The sequence below is a fragment of the Fukomys damarensis genome, unplaced genomic scaffold (genome assembly GCF_012274545.1).
Source record: "Fukomys damarensis isolate Sample0158 unplaced genomic scaffold, DMR_v1.0_HiC HiC_scaffold_37, whole genome shotgun sequence".
Classification (NCBI taxonomy): domain Eukaryota; kingdom Metazoa; phylum Chordata; class Mammalia; order Rodentia; family Bathyergidae; genus Fukomys; species Fukomys damarensis.
The window spans coordinates 26,017,767-26,038,844 of record NW_022900949.1 but is presented as its reverse complement, the minus strand read 5'-3'; the positions used below and the strand labels follow the sequence as shown (position 1 = coordinate 26,038,844).

At 40.2% G+C, this 21,078-nt stretch overlaps 1 protein-coding gene across 6 annotated transcripts in view; it reads left to right on the top strand.

Moving 5' to 3' along the window:
* Pter (phosphotriesterase related) overlaps positions 1 to 21,078 on the top strand; it is a 54,455-nt gene that overhangs the window by 19,836 nt on the left and 13,541 nt on the right. For all 6 annotated transcript variants that reach the window (XM_010607100.3, XM_010607095.3, XM_010607099.1 and 3 more), the window contains 2 exons: positions 7,279 to 7,736; positions 9,244 to 9,509. In XM_010607100.3, the coding sequence (XP_010605402.1) occupies positions 7,305 to 7,736; positions 9,244 to 9,509 (698 nt within the window). In that variant the 5' untranslated portion in view covers positions 7,279 to 7,304. The remainder of the gene's footprint in view (positions 1 to 7,278; positions 7,737 to 9,243; positions 9,510 to 21,078) is intronic.

Below are 21,078 nucleotides of genomic sequence, written 5' to 3'. Positions count from 1 at the left end.
TATCTTAACTTGAAATTTCTTTTGCTGGATTCCTCTTTTTCACTTACAAATAACTGATGACCCACACTCGTAACTCCAGACACTTTCCTTCAGAAGGGCCCCTTGAGAACTCCAACTCCACACAGGATTGTATTCAAGTGGGAGCTTTGTTCTTGTCTACCTTGATTGTGAAGAAAATCGCTCAGCACCCCAAACCTTTGCCAAAATGGTATTTGGACTCCCAAGACTTCCGCCTGGGGTCCTGCACCTTCAAGGTCATTCCACCGAGGACTGCTCAGACAGCCTAAACTTAATCTAATCGAACCATAGCCACTGAGAAGCCATGTCATTTGATGAAATATAGGCACGAGAAGCAATATCAAATCCCTGGCAAGACTGGCAATTAGCAACACTGTGATCATAAGATCTCAAAGTAGCTCTTCGCCTGCCTGTGTGCTTTAGTTGAAAGACTCAAGATCTACATTCAGTTATTTTAGATGTGGCCTCACTATAGGCATCTGATGAGGTACATGGGTAACAGCAATCTTGTTCCATCTTCCTTCCTTGCACTGATGACAAATATAAACATAAAAACTGAAAAATATATATAACTGTAACACAGATTTAAAAAAAAGTCTTTGCTCCTTCTACCACCCAGAGGAAATGTAACACCTTACGTCTAGTCATTAAATTTTTTTTTTTTTTTTTTTTTGGTTCCAGGCATCGAACAGGCCACCGAACCACTGAGCTAAATCCCCGGCCCATAGTCATTAAATTTTACATGTATTCTGCATAAGTTTATTATCCATAAAGCACTTTTGTACATTACTTTTCACCCAAGAGCATCTTTTATATCATTAGATATTCTTTGAAAATATGATGTTAACTGTTATGTAATTTTCCGTCATATGTGTAAACATTCAATCCATACCATCATCCTTAAAGTGGAGGTTTAAACAATAATTTTATTATCTCCCACTACTCCAAGGGCTGGTCTTACTGTGCTGCAGTGTCTGCCTTCACTTGGGGTCTTCGGCCGGACTAGAACATCAGAGATGGCTCATTCACTCATCTGCTACCTACAGAGGCGCAGTTACAAGGCTGAGCTCAGCAGGGGCCTTGGATGGCCAGGGACCCCAGGCCCTCCATGTAGCCCCAGGGTCTCTCCTTCTCATGAGACAATAGCCAGATTTCTTACATTGCAGCTCAAGGCTCCTCAGAGCACAAAAGCAGAAGCTCCTTCCAAAAATTTAGGTCCTAAATGGCATCGTATCACTTTGGCTACAGTGAGTCACAGGCCAGCTCAAGATCAGCATGGAAGGGGCCAACAGAAGAATGTGAGTGTTGAAAACCATATTCACTGAAGGCCATCTTTGGAGACTAACCAGTGTACTGTATTAAGTGCATTCATTTCAAAAGGCATTTGCAGTTCCAGTAACCCACGGATAATGAGGACCCCCTGGAGCTGTGATCACTTTGGTGGGCACTTCCAAAAGCCTAATGAGTTCTGATGTCAATCGCCAGAGTCAATCTGCTCTTAACAATCACAGGCCTCAGTGAAGGAATTCATTTATAGGCAAATTAGAGCCTCAGTTTGATTCATACACTTCCACCCCCTATTGTTAGTTTTTAAAAAGAACAAGTTTAGCTTCATTTGCTTAAGGAAACTAAGCAAATACTTGTAAAATAATTCGCAGTTTGGTGCCTACTAATAATTTTGAACATTTGAATGATGCTTTATAACTTAAATAATGCTTTTAGGTGTCATCTTATTTGCTTTTCATTTTAAATCGTATGCTTTCGTTCAGGCAGATATTATTCTAATGTTTAGGTGAGTAAACCAATTTACCCAAAACTTTTAATTTTCCCCAGTTGTATGAGGAAACAATGGAGCCAAGACTCCAAGATCCAGGATCTTTCAAACTATCCATCCCTCCTGGAGTTCAGTTTAGAATTTTGAAGAATCTGAAACTGAAATTTTTACCCCCTGTAATATGTATGTGTACATATGTCTGCATAGACATATAAAATACATATTTTAGAAGCCATTCATAGAAAATAGACTTCATTGACATTGATCTATAGGAAGCTAGTAAAATTTATTTTCATTGAGTTAAAAGACATCACAGAAGCATGCCTGTTATAGGGAAGTCGATTTAACCTCTGCTTTTCTCACATGAAAAAACAGGCTCACAGGGGTTATGTCACTTGCCTAAATTGACACAGCTACTTAAAGAGCCAAGAACTCTTGACTCTGAAAGCACTGTTCTTCCCACTAAAACTGGCTTTTAGACCTGAGGATGCAGCTCAGCGGTAGAGAGATTACGTAGAACACATAAGGCTCTGACTTAAGTCCCCAATACGTCCCAGAAAACAAAATAAAACAAAACAAACATAGACTTTTAAACGTAATTGTAAAAGAATACAGATATTTTAAATGTTCAGACATTAATTGTTGGTTTGGCAGGAATTAAAACTAGCAAAAAATGTGGAGTTCTTTGATGACCAAATTCAGGTAAGAACCAGCTGTACAATTTGCTGAAAATACTGCTGTTTCTGGGAGACAAACTATTGCTAGGAATCTAAGCGACAGAAAATCCCGTCCATGAAAAGCTGAGGACTAACTCCAGGGCGGAGAATTCTCTGTGATGGAAAAAAGACTTTTGGAAATTTTAACGTGGTCTGTGTCTTGCGCTCAGACGTACACATTTGGTGAAATCAAGAAAATATCCCAAACCCTGTCACTCCCTGGAGTGTGGATCCTTGTTTGTTCTAAGGTGAAAAGCTGAAATGAGACATACAATATTAAAGGAAAACATAAACGTCAGTTATTTCAACACAGTATTACTTCACCATCCCAAGGCTAAAGTCTTAGGATAGTAAGTAGTGAGTAATGTTGCGTTTTGACCTCAGCAGAGACAGTTTAATTCCTCTCTTTGTCCTCCTCTCTTTCCCGTTGCTTTCCTCCTTCCCTCTTTTCCTTTCTTTTTCTTTCTTTTTTTTTTTTTTTTTTTTTTTTTTTTAAACAGGGACTGACCAAACGGGTAAAAAACAAAACAAAACAAAATTTCAAGGAGCCGGTAGTGCGAGTTACTAAAATCCATAGTGTGTGAGAGACTTCAAGAGTTGACCAGATGGCCCATATTTATGTGCACTGAGTCAAGCCACACGTTGAATCCATTCAGTCAAGTAGCTTGATGGATTTTGTGGCTTTAATATCCCCAGATTGTCTGTCTATTTCTTAGTCAAATGAAAAAAAAAGAAAAGCTTGGGAATGAAATCCACCATTTTCCCCTGAGTTTAAGACATAAACTGCTCGTTGTATCCCGAGCAGTTTTGTTTTATTTATGTCACCTGAGTCAAGCCACACGTTGAATCCATTCAGTCAAGTAGCTTGATGGATTTTGTGGCTTTAATATCCCCAGATTGTCTGTCTATTTCTTAGTCAAATGAAAAAAAAAGAAAAGCTTGGGAATGAAATCCACCATTTTCCCCTGAGTTTAAGACATAAACTGCTCGTTGTATCCCGAGCAGTTTTGTTTTATTTATGTCACAGTTTGAAGAACTTGCTGGGCCCCCTTATTGTTCTGTGTACTGACGTGGTTGGATTTCTTTCTCTTTATTCCAGTATGATTATTGATGTTTTTGACAGTGTTTAATATTAAAAGTTATAAATCTGCATGGTGTGGGACTGTTTTGCCATAAATGCCTAGGGACGATGAAAAGGTGGTGGTGAGGAGGGCCCCCCAGTGTGGTCCTTCTTCAGCCACCAGATTCCCACGCTTGGGGAGAAGATGTGTCACAAGTTTGAACCTACATGATGGAAGTATTCAAACAAAAAATGTTACAGTTTTTAAAATATTTTTGTCACGAATCAGATGTCAGCTTTAAGGGCTGTGTTTTCTTGCTCTCTTCCCTGATGTCATCTCAGACCAAGCCACTGCCTGATTTTTTATCCGGATTGTAGCAACAACCCTCCTGGGCTTTTTGTAGGAACAGCCGGCTTCCCTTTCCTTCCTTCCTCACATGAATTCTGGGGCACTCCCTTCAAATCTTCTGCCTTAGACCTGGAACTGCCTTCCCAGGTGTTATCACCAGGAGGTAGCAGGGCCATTATTCAGGGAAATAAATGAGTGAAATAGAGCAAGTTATAGGAGAACTTGGGGAAGTGGACTGAAGATGCATTAAAAGTCAAGTTGCAGATTTGCACGTTGCATCTAAAATTGCAAGACGATACCTTCAACGAGCTACAGGACCAGTGCAGGGGCATCAGGGTCAGGGAGAGTATGTATCTGCAGAGAGAGGATGGTGTATGCATGTAGGTGCATGTAGAAGATATCCTACCCGCTCACGTGTGAAACATTCAGAGTTCTGGAGCCCTTCCATTGCAACACGAAAGGCAGCTGAGAAGAATATTCCACGTAGGTTGACAGAATTATCTTAAGGATAATGGCCAAGAAAGGATAACTGGCAAAAATCTCTGTGACACTGGCATAAAATTGCCTCCAAGTTACCCACTTCCCTCTTCAAGAATTAGAGAAATCTTCTATATATTTTATAAAAGTTAACTTACCCGTGCATTTTTTTTTAAAAAAATAGGTAAATCCTACTTAGTGGCCTCTGATTTCCAATTGCTCGGTAGTAGTATTATTCTGCTTCTGATTTTCTTCCTCTTATCCATTGTTTTAAATGTTCTTTTCATCCTAGACTCATCAGGACTGAAGGGTTGTGTCCTTTGGCTAGGCTCTGTGAGTAGCTGCAGACTGTCCTCTCAGACTATTCAGTTTCCCCTCTGTGATGTGCAACAGAGCTTTGGACAACTGTGCCTATCGCTCCAGCTGTCCCTTTCCCAACCAGCCACAGAATGTGCCATTCCAAAGCTTCCTATAGATGCTCTGGAAGATGCCAGAAGCCTCCTGTTGCACTGATGGTCACTTCTGTCTGCTCGGCTATGGCTCAGGACTTCCCTCCTCCTAGCTGTGTGAATTCTCTCTGCATTTTGAAAAGAGAACAACTCCAAGGCTGAATATAGGCAGAAGAGGGCTCCTCAGCAGTAAAGTAACCATGAATACCAGATGCATACTCCCCCCACACTCAAAGATGCACTCCAGTTTAAAGCTGTGTTGCCTATAGTTTGTTCTTTAATCTTTCCTTATCCTGTGAGTGTGGATTACGTTGCATGTGATCCTGTGAAGAGCTAACCTGCTCTGAGTGCAGGCACCAGAGGAATCTCCCAGAAGGGGTGGCATTTCTTAAGTGAGTTTTTTTTTTTTACAGACTCACAGCCTGTGAGCTTGAAACATACCACATTGCTATTTCAATTGTACATCGATTAAATATGAAGTTTGGCACTTTTCTAGTAGAAGTGGTAGTGTTTTATCAATGTATTCTAATTTCTGCCCGTCTGTGACTCTCCAGAACACATCTGTAACACTGTCAGCCGGAAGGAAGGAAACAGCAAATTGAACCATAGGGAGGATAGGATCTGTTATTAAGGGTGCTGTGGTTCCATCAACCGAAAGAATAAAATACATCCTCTGTGCTCCTGGAAAGAAGGAATTAAGTCTTGGACAGCAAGTTCCTAGATGTCCTCAGTGAAAAATGTTGCCCTGTGTAGGGACTGATTGTGTAGAGATCCTCTGAGAAGGAACCATCTTCTTTCCTTGTGGCCACCACGTGAATGGCCTACCTGGAGAAAGCTCGACTTGCAGAACAGAACTTCTAAACAAAATGCAGTGACATCGGCCACAATACCAGTATTCTCTGACAAACATTAAAATTGGTCGCTTCTGTGGGCCAATCTTTCTCAAACACCTGAACTCAAGATAATCGCTATGGCTGGATAGAAATTAGTGTGTAATCTTCTAACACTTTCCTGACCTGCGATTTTATTTTCACTTTGTTTCTTGAGTGCACTGTCGTACTAAAAACTCTTTCATTGCTACCCTCTTCTGAATCATCTCCTTTCTGATCAGCCACTTCCTGTGAAAGGAAGTCACCCAGGAAGTACAAAATAATTCTTAGCACTAGCACTCGTTTTAGAACAAAACTACTATTTGTTGAGCATGGGCTGTGTGCATAATATTTTAACAGGTATTTTTACCCATTGTATCTCATGTAATTCTTAGGACAAATTTTGAAATGTACATTGTTATTCTAATTTACTTTTAAGAAAACAGATTCTTGGAATGTCACATTTTCAAAGAGATATGGGGGGAATAATGATTTCAGAAAGTCTTGTGCAGGAACAATTTGAGAATTTCAAAAGATGCTCTTTTCTTCTGAGCTCCTGGTCAGTTTTTTCCACCATCCTCTGACCAAGGCCAGCTGACCCTAGTGTAGAGCTTCCTGGCAGTGGTTTTGGTCTTGGCCAGGTGGGTGTTTGCAATCACCACTTTCAACAGCCTTTTTCTTTATCAGCCCCACCCTTTCACTTAGGGAATGTGCTTTTAACGCACAAGTGCTAAAACTGGGATTTTTGCTGCCCAGTCAGAGAAATTTGGTGAATACTTATGCAAGTATATAAAGGAGAAAGAGGTCCTTGCTCTTTTTAGAGACAGCAATTTCAATTTCAATAGCATTGCAGTTGCTTTCATTATGGCTTAAGAATTTTTTTGCCTCTAAGTACCTTTCTGAAGTGTTCCTTTCTATGTGGCCTGGACAATAAACCATTTTAAGTGGGGGGCTCTGTTTTTGTCCTTGTCGTTTTTTACATTAAGAACCTTAGACATGCTCCTCCCACCCCAGTTGTTTTGGGGACTTCCTTGGTGAAACCATGCAGTTCCGAGATCTCTCCTCTCGTTTCTTTGTAGCTCCAGTGTCTGGCACATGTGGACCTTCAACAGAAGTTTGCTCACCTGGGTTGCAAATGAGTGGTAGAATAATTAGTTAGCCCCTCTAGAAACAGTACTACTGACTCATGACTGGTTTTGGTGTTATTGATTATGAAGACTCTTTAATGATTATCACTGAATTACCCAAGAAAGTATAGTTATAACTAATAAGATCAAATTAGGTGAAACTCTAATGAGAGTTGAATATCACAGAAATATTTCCGGCGAGTGAGGCTGGGACTTAATCAGGTAGAGGAGTCCCTGTGGAAGGGTGGGGGACACATAGTTCCGTGCCTGTCACTCAGAACTGCGTGGGGGTAGACTCTGAATGACAGGTTGGAGAACGAGGTCATGTCTCTAGTTTTGTTGATTCTCTTTCCTACACAGGTATGCATTCACAGCCTCCCAATCCTTTTAGACAGCCTGTGTGATGTGCTAGATTTTCTGATTATAGTTTTCTTTTTAGAGCACATCCTGGCGGCACCATCAGAAATGTCTTCCCTGAGTGGCAAAGTGCAAACTGTTCTGGGCCTGGTGGATCCAAGCAAACTGGGCCGGACCCTGACCCATGAACATTTGACGATGGCCTATGATTGCAGTTACTCCCCACCTCCTCCATGCCACGAAGCCACTTCTAAGGGACCTATCCTGATGAAAAACTTATTCTGGATTCAGCAAAACCCTTACTCCCATAAAGAGAACCTTCAGCTGCACCAGGAGACCGAAGCCGTTAAGGAAGAGTTGTTGTACTTCAAAGCTAACGGTGGGGGCGCTGTGGTGGAGAACACGACCACTGGCATCCGAAGGGACATGCAGACCCTGAAGTGGCTGGCAGAGCAAACTGGAGTCCACGTCATAGCAGGGGCTGGATTCTATGTGGGGGCGACCCATTCTCCAGAGACCAGAGCCACGTCAGTAGAGCAGGTAAAAAGTCCCAAGTTCTTTGACAGTCTTTGTGTTTAAATTCAGAATAACCTAAATCTTGGAAATGCCATCGGCTCAGAAGCAGCTGAGCATGGTACAGAAAGTCGCTAGCCTCCAAGACATCTGCCAGGTGGGATCCAAATTAGTGCCATTTCACGTCATAAAGAAAAAGCATTAGGGCCGGGGATTTAGCTCAGTAGTTCCGCCGCCTGCCACGCAAGCGCAAGGATCCGAGTTCTATACCTGGTACCAAAAAAAGAAAAGAAAAAGCGTTAAGGAAGGAGAGCTGAGCGCACCAGTCGGTCGTTACTGGCTAATTGATTTGTATATGTCGCAGTGGTGCCCCCCTCTGTTGGTAACCCTCACTTTTCCATCATAGACGTCAGGGTTTATAATAACCAGCGATGAAAACTCACTGTAGGGTAAAACATGGCATGCAGAGAGTTGGCCCTTTTGCAAATATGTTTTCTTTTTCTTCTTCTTCTCCTTCTCTTCCTTCTCCTCCTCCCTCTCCTCCTCCTCCTCCTTCTTCTTTTTTCAAAACAGGAGGGGTGAAGGAAAATCTATTCTTTCATTTTTGTTTTATTTTTTTTTTTCTTTTTGGGTACCGGGGATTGAACTCGGGTCCTTGCACTTGCAAGGCAGGCCACCGAACCACTGAGCTAAATCCCCGGCCCTGTTTTCATTTTTTTAAACAGTATGATCTTAATCAAGAATGAGCAGAAGGAAGTGAAACTTTCATGGACGAAAAGAAAGAAGAAGCAGCAAAGTTTTGCTCTCATCCAAACAGATGTGTATTTACATGTATTTATACATATAGGTACCTGTTCCTGTGTATCCTTCATGGCCTGTTTTATTAGGCACAGAATGTCACTTGACATCTTTCCAAAGGGTCAATTAAAATTTAAAATGATTTGTGTTTCAAACTATTATTTTCAATCGAGATTATTAAAAAAATTTTAACTTATTTGAAGACTAGGGTGATGGTGAGCATTAACATTTCTCAGACCAGTCTTAGTGTTGATGTGCAATTGAGGCACAGTGTATAACGTTGATATTGTGTGTTGTGAGTTTTCTGTGCTCTGTAGGGCAAAGATGGACTAGATAAGGGAGACTTGAAGAATTACTGGGTGTGTTTGACAGAGATTCAGAGGCATTCATAGATGCTACTCCCACATTGTTATAGTTGTTTGTTGTTGTTGTTGTTGTTGTTGTTGTTTTCCTCAAGCTCAGTGTAGGCTCAGAAAGTCGCTTTCCCCCACCCCTGGAACTTCCTAGACTTCTGAAGCTCTAGTTCAATAATCACAGTAAGACATAACTGAATCTCGAGTCTAGAATAACTTGTTGAATTTGCCCAGCAAAATACCCTACTCATTGACCAATACTAATTGCATTAATGTCAACACGCTTTTAGGACAATACACGACTAAATAAATAAATAAATTCATTCTTTTACCATGATGAATTCTGTGATCTATAAAATATGTTCCTCCTCACTCTTCCTTAGCTTACTGGGGTCCTTACTAATGAAATTCTCCATGGAGCCGATGGGACCACTATCAAGTGCGGTGTTATCGGAGAAATCGGTTGCTCCTGGCCTTTGACCGAGAGTGAAAGGAAGGTTCTCCAGGCCACAGCGCACGCGCAGGCGCAGCTTGGCTGCCCTGTAATTATCCATCCTGGCCAGAGTCCGAGTGCACCGTTTCAGATTATTCGAGTACTGCAAGAAGCTGGCGCAGACATCTCGCAAACAGTTATGTCCCACCTTGACAGGTAAGCAGGCTCTCTCTCCAATTGGTGTAAACCACCGTAGGACTAATGGGCAATCAAATTTAAAAATCAGGTCAATGAATCACCTAGGGAAACTCACTAGCTACCTGGAAGATAGTACTTACAACTAGAATACACAAAAGTTAACGCTGCCACTTTTGTGAAGGACAGAAAAATGCTATGAGAGCTTGGGTAGCTACAACTGCCTTTCAAACCGCGTGTTTCTGGGTGAGCCCATAAGAGGATCGCCTGAGCCTAACAGTTCTCAGCCAACCTGGGTAACACAGGGAGACCTTCATCTCAAAACCAAAACAAATATAAGGAAATAAAACAATGCGTTTGACAATATATTGTTAAGTTTTCTAAAAGTTTCTTAGATTCTTGAAAAAGAATCGTTATGCAGTGTGGACCGCCAATATATATAGCATATTTAATGAATATGTTGCTTTTTTTTGCTGGGTTCGGGCCAACAAACTGATGAGAGAGACGAATGAAGACACAAGAGAGAAAAAATATCTTTGTGGAGAGGTCAGGGGGATTCTCTGGGAAGAAACCTGGAAATGACTTTGCCACCTCTCAGTTTTATTTTATCAAAGGCGTTGTGTCCTGCTGCGCCTCAGTGCATATTTTATCTTTTTTTAAAATCCATTCAGCTTATTGGAACATTTTAGGTGTACACTCCGATCACATTCGTCATGGGGAATTTGTACCTGTGCTTGTTATATCTTGGTTCTTGTTTTTCCTCATTTCCCATCCCTCCCTGTTTACAAAAGCTTTGTTTCTGTTTTGCCTTCTTTTCTCATTTTTTGCTGCTTCTACTTCTTTGTCTGAGAAATGTCTGTTCACTTCAAGTGCCCAGTTTTGGACTGGGTCTTTGAATTTGTGGGGGGTGGGGGTGTGCTTGCTTCGGCAGCACATATACTAAAATTGGGGGGTGTGTGATTTGTTAAGTTCTTTATATATTCTAGATAGTAGACCTTTGTCCAAGGAACAGCTGGTAAAATTTTTTCCCCAGATTGTAGGTTGTCTCTTCGCTCTGTTGGTGGTTTCTCTTGCTGTGCAGAAAGAAGCTCTTTAATAAAATGAGATACCAGTTGTTAATTCTTTGTGCTAGCTCCCATGTGACTGAGTTTCTGTTCATAAAGTCTTTGCCTATGCCAATGTCTTCAAGAGTTTTACTTAACCTATCTTCTAGCAGGTTTAGTGTTTCTGTTTTAATATTTAGATCTTTAATCCATATCAATTTTAGGTTAGTGCATAGTGAGAGATATAGGCCTAGTTTTAATCTTTGGCAAGCTGAAACTGAGTTTTTCTAGCACCATTTATTAAAGAGGCTATATCCTTCCTCCAGTGACGGTGTTTGGCTCTTTTGTCAAAGATGAGGTGGCTGAGTGTGTCTGGAGTTGTTTCTGCATCTTCTAATCTGTTCTGTTGTTCTTCAGGTCTGTTTCTTTGGAGTAGCATGCTGTTTTGACCCCAGTAGCTTTTTAGTATAGTTTCATTTGGGGCTTATAATAGCCCTACCTTGTCTTTTTTTGCCTAGAGTTGCTTTTGTTATTCTACACAGGTGCATATTTCAGATTAGAAAAGCATGATGAAAATTACACCGAACTGTTAACTTTATCAAAATGTTCCTGTGATGTTTCTTATTGTTTCATCAGCAAGATTTGCCTCTGTCCGAGCTGGTAAAACAGCTTATCTTCAAGTTGATCCAACTTAGCAGGGTCTGCAGTTTTTGGTGCCCTGAGACAACTTGAGCAGATATTAACCCATTGGGTGCCACAAGGAACTCCACACTTTTAAAACATGTTAAAAGCCAGGCATGGTAGCACACGCCTGTAATCCCAGCACTCTGGAGGCTGAGGCAGGAGGATCGCTGTGAGTTCGAGACCAGCCTGGGCTACATAGTGAGTTCTAGTCAGTCTCAGCTACATAGTGAGACCCTGTCTCAAAAAACCAAAAAATAAAATAAAACATTTTAAATTATGCCACACATACAAAAGAATATAATCGCAATACATATTGTTAAATTTTCTAAGTGTTTCTTGGATTCTTGAAAACATCGTTAGGCAATTATGTCTTCTGTGTCTGTCCTTTAGTCTATAATTGTTGATGTTGCTTAAATATTCTATATACCTACTGATTTTTGGACTAATTGATATTCTGACTACCAAGATACTACATAAGGTCTACTAGGATGGATTTTTATTTCCTTATTCATATGTCAGCTTTGGATGTATACATTTTGAAGCTATACTACTACATAACATACACATTTTTATATCTTTCTGTTGGCATGCTTTATGTCTAGTAATTCAATTTATGCTTTTCATTTCAAAGACTATTGTATCTGCTATTGCTGTAAATACTTTGTGTTAGTGTTATACTTACATTCCTCCTGATTTTGTTTTTTACCTTTCAGAGTCTTCATGGTCTAAATGTATCTTATGTAACCAGAGTGTGGCTGACTGGGGTACTTACCTATTCAGATATGCCTCATTCCTTAAATGGAGAACTCAGTTTATTTACTTTGAGTGTGTTTACTAGTAGGATTTTTCTAGTGCTTTTGAGAGTCAAGAGTTATTGTTATCTCTTTTATTTCTTTTTATTAATTCTTTTCTTTCTTTCTATTTTTGCCTTTTTGGAAGGTATAAGCACTATTTCTAGTCTCTAGTGGTTATAATGAAAAATGTAATATGTATAATTTATCAAAATTTAAGTCTAATAAGTATTTTTGCCATTCTTCTTAGTAATACAACCACCATAGAATCTATTTACCCTCTAAGTCATATACTATTCTTCCTGAGTTTATTGTTTTATTCCTAGGATTAGACATTATTTTATTGTTATAAAACATATAAATGGTCAACGTCTGTTCAGTATAAACTTTCTGCTTGCTATTTCCTTTATTCAGTGCTATGTCTTGTATCTTAAGTCTTCATTCTGGTTTTTTTTTCCCTAAAATACATTTAAATTTCCTTCAGTGAAGGTCTGTGTTAAAATGTTTAGCTTTAGTTTATCTAGAAATGTCCTTATTCCTTTATTTGTAATAGGGAATTTCATAGAATTTCTAGATTCAAATAGATAATTCTATTTGTTAATTATTTTTCTAAGCTATTCAAAGATATCCCATTTTCAAATAACATAAACTGTTTTGTTTTTGTCTTTTTTTTTTTTTTTTGTACCTGGAATTGAACTTGGGTCCTTGCGGTTATGAGGCAGGTGGCGGAACCACTGAGCTAAATCCCTGGCCAAAATAACATATACTGTTACTGTTGATAAGTCAGCTGAAACTAATTGTCCTCCCTTTGATGAATTTTATCTTTTCTTCTTTTCTTTTCTTTTTTTTTTTTTTTTCAGTGTTTTGAGACACTATGTAGTTGAGACTGACCTGGAACTCACTATGCAGCCCAGGCTGGTCTCGAACTCACAGCGATCCTCCTGCCTCAGCCTCTCAAGTGCTGGTATTACAGGCATGCGCCACCACGCCCGGCTTTGTCTTTTCTTTCTGGATGCTTTTAACATCATTGTTTTGCTATTCTGCATTTTCACTATGATCCAATTTAGTATGAATTTGTCTTTATTGTATACTTGCCATCCCTTGGGATTCCTGATTATGAGGATGTGTCTGAGGATGTTTTCTGGCAAACCTTAGCCGTTGTCCCTCCAAATCTTCCTTCACTCAAGCTAGAAAACCCTGAGCTCACTGCTGTAGTAGATCCTGCATCTATATTATGGATTAGCAGGGATTCTGTTGCCTGAAAATGAAGTCCATGGAAATATGAGCGTTTTTATGGGGAAGCAACTGGGGAAAACGGCTTTAGACAAAGTAGTGCATTTGGAAAACCCAATAAACAAGAAAAGACAATCAGGGCCGCTGCTGCAGGCGGTGTCATCCCTTTGAGGAGACTGCATGGCCAGTCTCCAGGCTGGAGCTGGACCTGGAAGCCCTTCCCAGACTGTGGGGTCTGCCAGGCCTTGCACCCAACCTTGCCTGTGTTGAAAGGGCAAGAGCGTCAGCTCTTTATAGCTGGGACAACTTAGAAAAGTTTCATGCAAGAAAATGCAAAGGGCACACACACACACACACACACACACACACACACGCACACAAATAAAGAGCATCCTGAAAGCACAGCCTCTAAAACAAAGCCCCAGCCCAGCAGAACTGCACGTTTCTCCCAGCTCGGCCTCTTGGGTGCTGAAGCCAGTAGTGTTGTGGTTGTGAAGTGAGAGGCTTGGGCGTGGGGGGGCTGCTCTGCCCACAGCTCCTTTCAGGGCGCCAGGGCTCCCCAGCAGGACAGACCCTCAGGCTGGCTTCCTGCCGAATTGGTTCATTTTCCCCCTACAAAGTAGTATTTCTATCATTTTTATTTTTTATTTTTCCCAGTACCAGGGATTGAACTCAGGACCTTTTGCGCTTGACAGGCAGGTGCTGTGCCACTGAGTACATCTCTGGCCCTCAAATAAAATATTTCACAAGCATAGTGAACCAACTAAATATTTCTGAAGGTTTGTAACATCTTTATTAGGATTCGCACAGTCCTGCAGACACGCATACCCACACCACCACCACCACCACCAACAACAACTAAAACAACTGGCTACACAGCCGTCCAAAAGGGGCCGTTGCTATGCCAGGCGGAAGGAGGTAATGAATGGCCATGACCTTCAGGAGACCTCTGAACCACACTCTTGTCACGTGACTCGAGTAAGGTCCTTTCCCAAGAGGTAACAGCCTGACAAGATAAATCTGCTTCGGCGTCCAGGCCCTGCCCCTCGCCATCTGTTCCGCTTAAGAAACTTAGGCCTTTTGAAAAGCGGCTGACTGCTGTGACTAACCCTCGGGGACATCAGAGGGGGCTGCCCTTGGCAGTGATAGCCACCCAAAGTCAACATTTATTGGAAAATAGCGCCGGGCACTCGTGTTCTTGTTTAGACTTTTAATCCACAAGACTTTCACCATTTAATCATTTACAATAATTTATTACCTCTTAAACCTCTTTTGATATTTCCAGGTGACAGTAATGGTAGCATCGCCCCGTCCCCTGTCTAATGCAGCCTGTGTGTGATTAAGAAAACACCTCTCAGAGCCAGGCGTGGTGGCACGCAGCTATAATCCCAGCTGCTTAGGAGACGGAGGCAAGAGGATCACAAGTTCAAGGATGGCCTGGGCAACTCTGCAGGCCCTTGTCCCAAATGAAAACTAAAAAGGAGTGAGGATGTAACTCAGTGGTAGGTGTTCCTGGGCTCAGTCCACGGCACCAGAAGAAAAGAGAAAATATCCCTTAGATCATCTTTCTGCCATTTATCTTCGAGTAGGTTTTTCCCTTAATGCACTATTTTTTTTTTTTCGTCCCAGGGATTGAATTCAGGACCTTGTGCTTGGGAGGTGGGTGCAGCGCCACTGAGCTAAATCCCCAGCTCCAATGCATGATTAAGGTAGCTATAAATAGTTTTAGGAAAAGAAAATTCATCTATTACCATTGAAAGCTGAGTAAAATACCATGGCTGGTGTATATGTGGGTACTATTTACTAATTAAACTTTTGAGCTTCATGAAAGACAACAGACAGGTGCTACAACTAAATTGTTTGTTTTGTTTTGTTTTGTTTATTTTTGGGATGTCCATTTAATAAGGCAAAAGACTTTGATGGATATCCAGAGCCCAGAGTCTGATGAGGGGCATGATAATTAAGTGTAGGAAAATAGTGCATTACTCTCTTTGAAAACTGCCCCCATGGAAGGTAAAGGAATCAGACCCAAGGTTATCTGGAAAACAAAAAGGGAAAAATCAGAGAATGGGCCAGGCACACATTTTATTCTCTGGGTCTCCGATCATCAAGCCAAATTGACCCAGCACTTGGAAGGACACAATTTTGACACTTTTGCTTCCCGTGCTCTTAATGTAATGAATTAAGAATGAAATGAAGTAAGAGTGGAATAATCACTTAATTCACTTGACCAATTTCGAATGACTCATTACCACACACACTGGGTTGTAGCCAGATGCACATCACATTCTCTGTCCACAAAATGATTATTTAATTATAATTATGTCAACTTTTAACTTTAAGATTGCCTCTGAAAAAAGCCACAAAAATAATTAGACTGTTTCCTTGGATCCGTACAATTTTAATTTCTGTGAATACTAGTGAATTAATGTGATATCATTCAAAAACAATTCCAAGCAAATGTTTGGCAAATGGAAATTGAACAAAGCATCTTTATGTCATTAAATAGTATGGTAGCATTGTTTAAACAGTAATTGGAATGTTGTACACATGCAGTGGTTTCATACATTTAGAATCTTATGAATATGGCATTGTATTTCTTAACAGTTTACTGTTAGGATTATATATATCCATGCATTATCTGTGTAACTTAGGCAATGAATTGATAATAATGAGTGTGCATTGTATAGCACACATACAATGTGTAGTAAATTTTCATTTTCCCTCAGATTCAACCAGAGTGAGAAATTAAAGAAATTATTTCAGGCATTGAAGGAGAGGCCTAATAAGCAAGTGAGAAATTTTAATGGAAAAATATTTACTAGTAACACTTCCTGTTTCCAGTTACTAATGTCCACTGGCTTGGTTTCTGCTTTTACTACCACAGAAGATAAAAAGAAACATGTAAGAAAATCTAGATGCTCTTAAACATGTCATTATGGCCACTTACATGTATATGTGGATCCAGGAAATAAATTTTCCATACACGTATACATCGTTTTGTAAAGAGTACTCACTGACACAAACCTTGAATTCATTCGAGGTTGAAATGATGTAGTAACGTTGGCAACAGCTGCGATGTTCTTTCTTTAGTGCAATGCAGATTTTGTGTCTGGGGTACAATAGAGAGGAAGAAGACACAGAAAGTCAGGTTACCTGGTTTCAAGTTCTGGCACCAGCACCAAGAGTACTCGATTTGTGACTTTGAAAGCAACAAAAGCCTCCAAGTGGGCGTCCTCATATGCCAAAGGGGTTAGGAAAAAGTATTTTTAACCCATCAGTTCTTACGTGCTGATTCCCCTCCCTACTTACTATGGATTTCCTCTTAATGTGGAATTTACTGAAAAAGAAAAAGAGAGAATGAGAAATAAAAAGAAACAGAGAAAGAAAGCGGGATGGAGACAGAGTGCAAAGGAACCAGGCAAACCATCGGTAAACTGAAATTCAGCAAAACCTCTTCATGTAATAAAATGTGATTACGTTATGACGGGATCAATATTTGTTGAGCACCCCAAATTGCACCCTTTAACAAAGACATCATAGGATACGCCAGGCGTCGTGGCGCACGCCTGTAATCCCAGCACTGGGAAGGCGGAGGCAGGAGGATCGCTGTGAGTTCGAGACCAGCCTGGGCTACAGAGTGAGTTCCAGGTCAGTCTCAACGACATAGACGTAGACATTTTATGTCTCAAAAAAAAAAAAAAAAAGAAGACATCATAGGATGAGCAGACCTGCCAGGGTGAAGGCAAAAAATCACTGGTCATGTTACTCTACCCAGGATATTCTACTCACTGAAACCTTCTACTAGTAAGTTTTTTTTTTTCTAAAGCGATTTTTCATGACTCTGACACCATTCACATGAAATGCGACATTTTAACAAATAGGATTGCGGTGGCTATGGGATTTATCTTGCTTTCCTCAATACCATCATTCCCTGAACTGTGGATTGTGCCACATGAAAAACGTAACCTCTTTTGTGCTGTGTGGCAGCTGGAAAGTTCATATGGTAAAAAGCTCTCCCTCAGATGTATAAACTGTGAAATGTATTTTAAAATAACGTTTTAGTTACACTTTACAATTCAGAGCCAACTTCTGGCGTTGGACTAATTTAAGCAAGGGTTTTTCTCTCTTGCAACCATCTGTTCCTTTTGCTAAAACCTACACTTAAGTCACAATATTGAAAATGTGACATCATCCCTTCCTATGATGTCATCAAACATGGACGCAAGCAGTGGAAACCAAGACATGTGGGAGGAAAATGTTTGTTAAAATCTAGCTAATGGTTTCCAGGTGTGGTAGCACAAGCCTGTAATCCCAGCATTTGGGAGGCGGAGGCAGGAGGATCGCTGTGAGTTTGAGACCAGCCTGGGCTACATAGTGAGTTCCAGGTCAGTCTGAACTACATAGTGAGATCCTGTCTCAAAAACACCAAAAAGAAAAAAAAATCTAGCTAATGGCAATGTGAATTCTTTTTTTATCATTTTACATTCCCAGTTAATCTCTAATATTGAAAATACTATTCCAGAAATGTCATGCCTTATTAAAAAATGACTCTACACAATGGTAAATGAGTCTTTTTTTTTTTTTTTTTTTTTTTTTTTTGTACTGGGAGTTGAACTCAGGACCTTGTGCTTGTGAAGCAGGTGACAAATGATTCTTTAAAAATACCTACATCATTAGCCATAAACCAATATATTGATGTGAATTCACCATTGTAATCAATGTCTTTCTCAAGTTTAGGTGAAAATAGTATTCTTGGTAAACATTTAATTGAAGTAGTAAATTCTGTTTTTTTAAGTCATTGGCCATGTTTAGGCCATGTGTTATTTTTGACATTTTAATTTATTTTTAATTAATCAGATTGAAAGCCATCTGTTAAGAATTTTTTAGAGACTAGGTGTAGAGCTCAGTGGTAAGGTCCTGGGTTCAATCTCTTGCCATTCCCAAAATAATACTTTTTTAGATTTTATTGTTGCAGTGGTGTTACCATTAGCAATATAGGACCAAATGTGAATAGAGTTTTAAAATTGGGTTAATATTTAATTTAGCATAAATTGAATGATAATCATCAAGTTATAATCATTTATATATTACCCTCTTTTAAAAATACATTATAAATATTTTAAAATTCATTTTAAGTTATTTAGATGAATATGTCCAATTTAGCAGTTCTTCAAAATAGCTGCTGTGAAACTTTCACAAATTAATAAAAGAATCATACATAATTTTATCTGTATAAATGGCATTGGGTTTAAATTGAAAAACAGCAGGGAAGGGACTGACTTTTTTTTTTAGAATTTCTGTAAAAAATTTTTATAATGATCATTTATTGAGATTCACTGCTTTTAATAAATCAATTGTATGGATGAATATCTATTATTCTGTTTGTATGCCCCTTTTAAAAATAATTAGCTGATCAAGGGTGTGCGATGGGTTGATCGCAGATATACATTTTTGCAGAAGCACCTGTTTCTCTATGCACCAGGCCCTACCTGTCCTAGTGAGCGAAACAGCTACCAGCGTGGTAGCTCAGGAATTCATGAACTCACATTTGAGTGGCCCGTGAATTACCATGACGTCTCAGTGTAGAGTAATCAAAGACAAGGAGTTGGAATACCTGGTCTGTTGTTCACTTAAAAGGTCCATGCGTTAGTGTCTCCGTGTATGCAGTGACGTTAATAGGCGGCATGACTATTTCACCAGTTCATTGTGAGTTTTAGGGCCTGCCCGCGCCACGTTCCTGGTATCGTTTCATAGTAACAGTTGCCCAAGACTTGCCCTCGCGTCTCCTCCATCACTCATGGTATTGACAGTTCCCCGCCAATGACTCCTTTTGCTGGTGCTTTGCCTGTTCTAGCCACTGATAGTACCGTTCACCCCGGGTTGAGCGTAAATCCCTCCCTCCACTGCACCCTTGCGGCTGAAACCTTTCCACCTCGCTAGGCCCTTCCTAGCCACTCCTCTGTAGTCACCTGAATTCAGGCCTTCATTTGTCAGTTGAACTCCTGTGAGATTCGAAAAAGAAGGAATCAGTCACTCCCTTACACCTCCTCCAGAATCTAGTCTCCAGAGCCCACTTCTTGAACTTTCCAACTACAAATCCCATTGCATGGCCTGGGCCTGATTTAAAACCCTTCAGTGGGTCCAGTGCCCTAGGCACAAAATCCAAACATCTTGGTCTTCTGGCCTCCATGTCTCCTTCCACTCAAAGGCCCATTATTCTCCAGGAACCACATAGAACCTGGACAAAATCCACACTGTCCTTGTCTCTGTGTGCCCTGTGCTAACGTCTTTCTGTGCTTTTCACAGATGCTAGACCCTCTTCTGTGAATGTCCTAATCCTTTACTTCATATCTGTGTGGCAGTCTTCCTGCAATATTCAATGGACCAAAGGCTTTCTTCCCTACAAAATCTTTTCTTAGCCAGCCAAGCAATGTTTGTTATATTTCTCTCTTTGCCAACCCACTTCCTAGTTGTAAATTCTCTATAACAATCATTTGTTTCTTAGTTTCTCTTTTCCCAAGTACAGACTAAACCTCATAAAGGATGGGACTGGGTGTAACTTGTCTTTGTTTTCCAGCTCATGATTCATAGTAAGTAGGTGATCGACAATATCTTATTGAATGGGTTCATGGATGGATGAGTGGATGGGTAAGTGAATGGCATGGGATGTTTCTTCTCTCACGTGCTTTACCTTTGAGAAGCTACAGCTTCGTATTGTACATCAGCAAGCTCTTCTCTTTCTTTGACTCCATACATATTTCTCTGGAGTATCCGGCCCTCACCCTACGCTTGAACCCCACGAGCTTTCTGTGAGTAGGATTCTTCGAGATTCAGTTCAAAGAAATCACCCACTCACTGTCCTGTCATAATGTGTTTATGGTACTCTAATGCTTTTGAACACATTTAATTATAATCATTAATGTAAGTGTCTCTCTTCTAACAACTTCACTTTTCCTGAGACAGCAGCTACCGTTTCTCGTTCACATTTTTCTTCCCAACACAAAGGATATCACAAGAGAGTGACAGCAGATGTTTGCTGAAGATATCAAGAAGGTTTGCTTGAGTGTATGGGACAAAATAATATATTTGAGGGTTCTTTGTAAAGATGACAATAAACGGTAGGTGTTTTTATCATCTTCATCATACCCGTGGATCACATTCTTCCCTCTTCCCTTAGTTCCTTCTACGTAGAAAGCCCAAATTATCAGTTCTAAATTATCAGTTCCTACAGACTTCCTTACTTCTACTCAGAGTACATTCTGACATTAAACTAAACCCCTCTGCACATGGATAAGATCTGGAATACAAAGTGGGTTGAAAAACAGAATCAGCTGTCTTGCATTTTAGCTTCAGCCTTGAAACACTAGGTAAGTGATAAGAATATTTGGAGAATGAAATCACTTCAGATGCCATTTTCTTAGCCGATGGCAATATGTCTTTCCTGAATTTATGTCTGTTCCTTATATAGGTGTATCAATTCATTATGTACATTGCATAGAATGTCATATTTTCAGGTGAGGAGCAAAAGTATAAGACATGCAGCAGAAGAAATTATATCATATGAATGATAAGAACAAACACTTGATACAACAGTCTCACCTTCCTGCTAGGAAAATCTCAAGATATTTCATAAATGACACAGCAATTATTTCACACACCCTGAAGAAGGGACTTTCCTCAGTGTGAAACGCAGTAACTGCTCTGCACGATACAGGTGCCTCACTGACTGGTTAGAGCCTATTATGAAAAAGACCTGCCTTAGACGTGGGGCAGATCAGAATTAAGAAAGAAGGAAATTATCCATGGGTATGGAATATGCCATGGAGAGCACTAGGT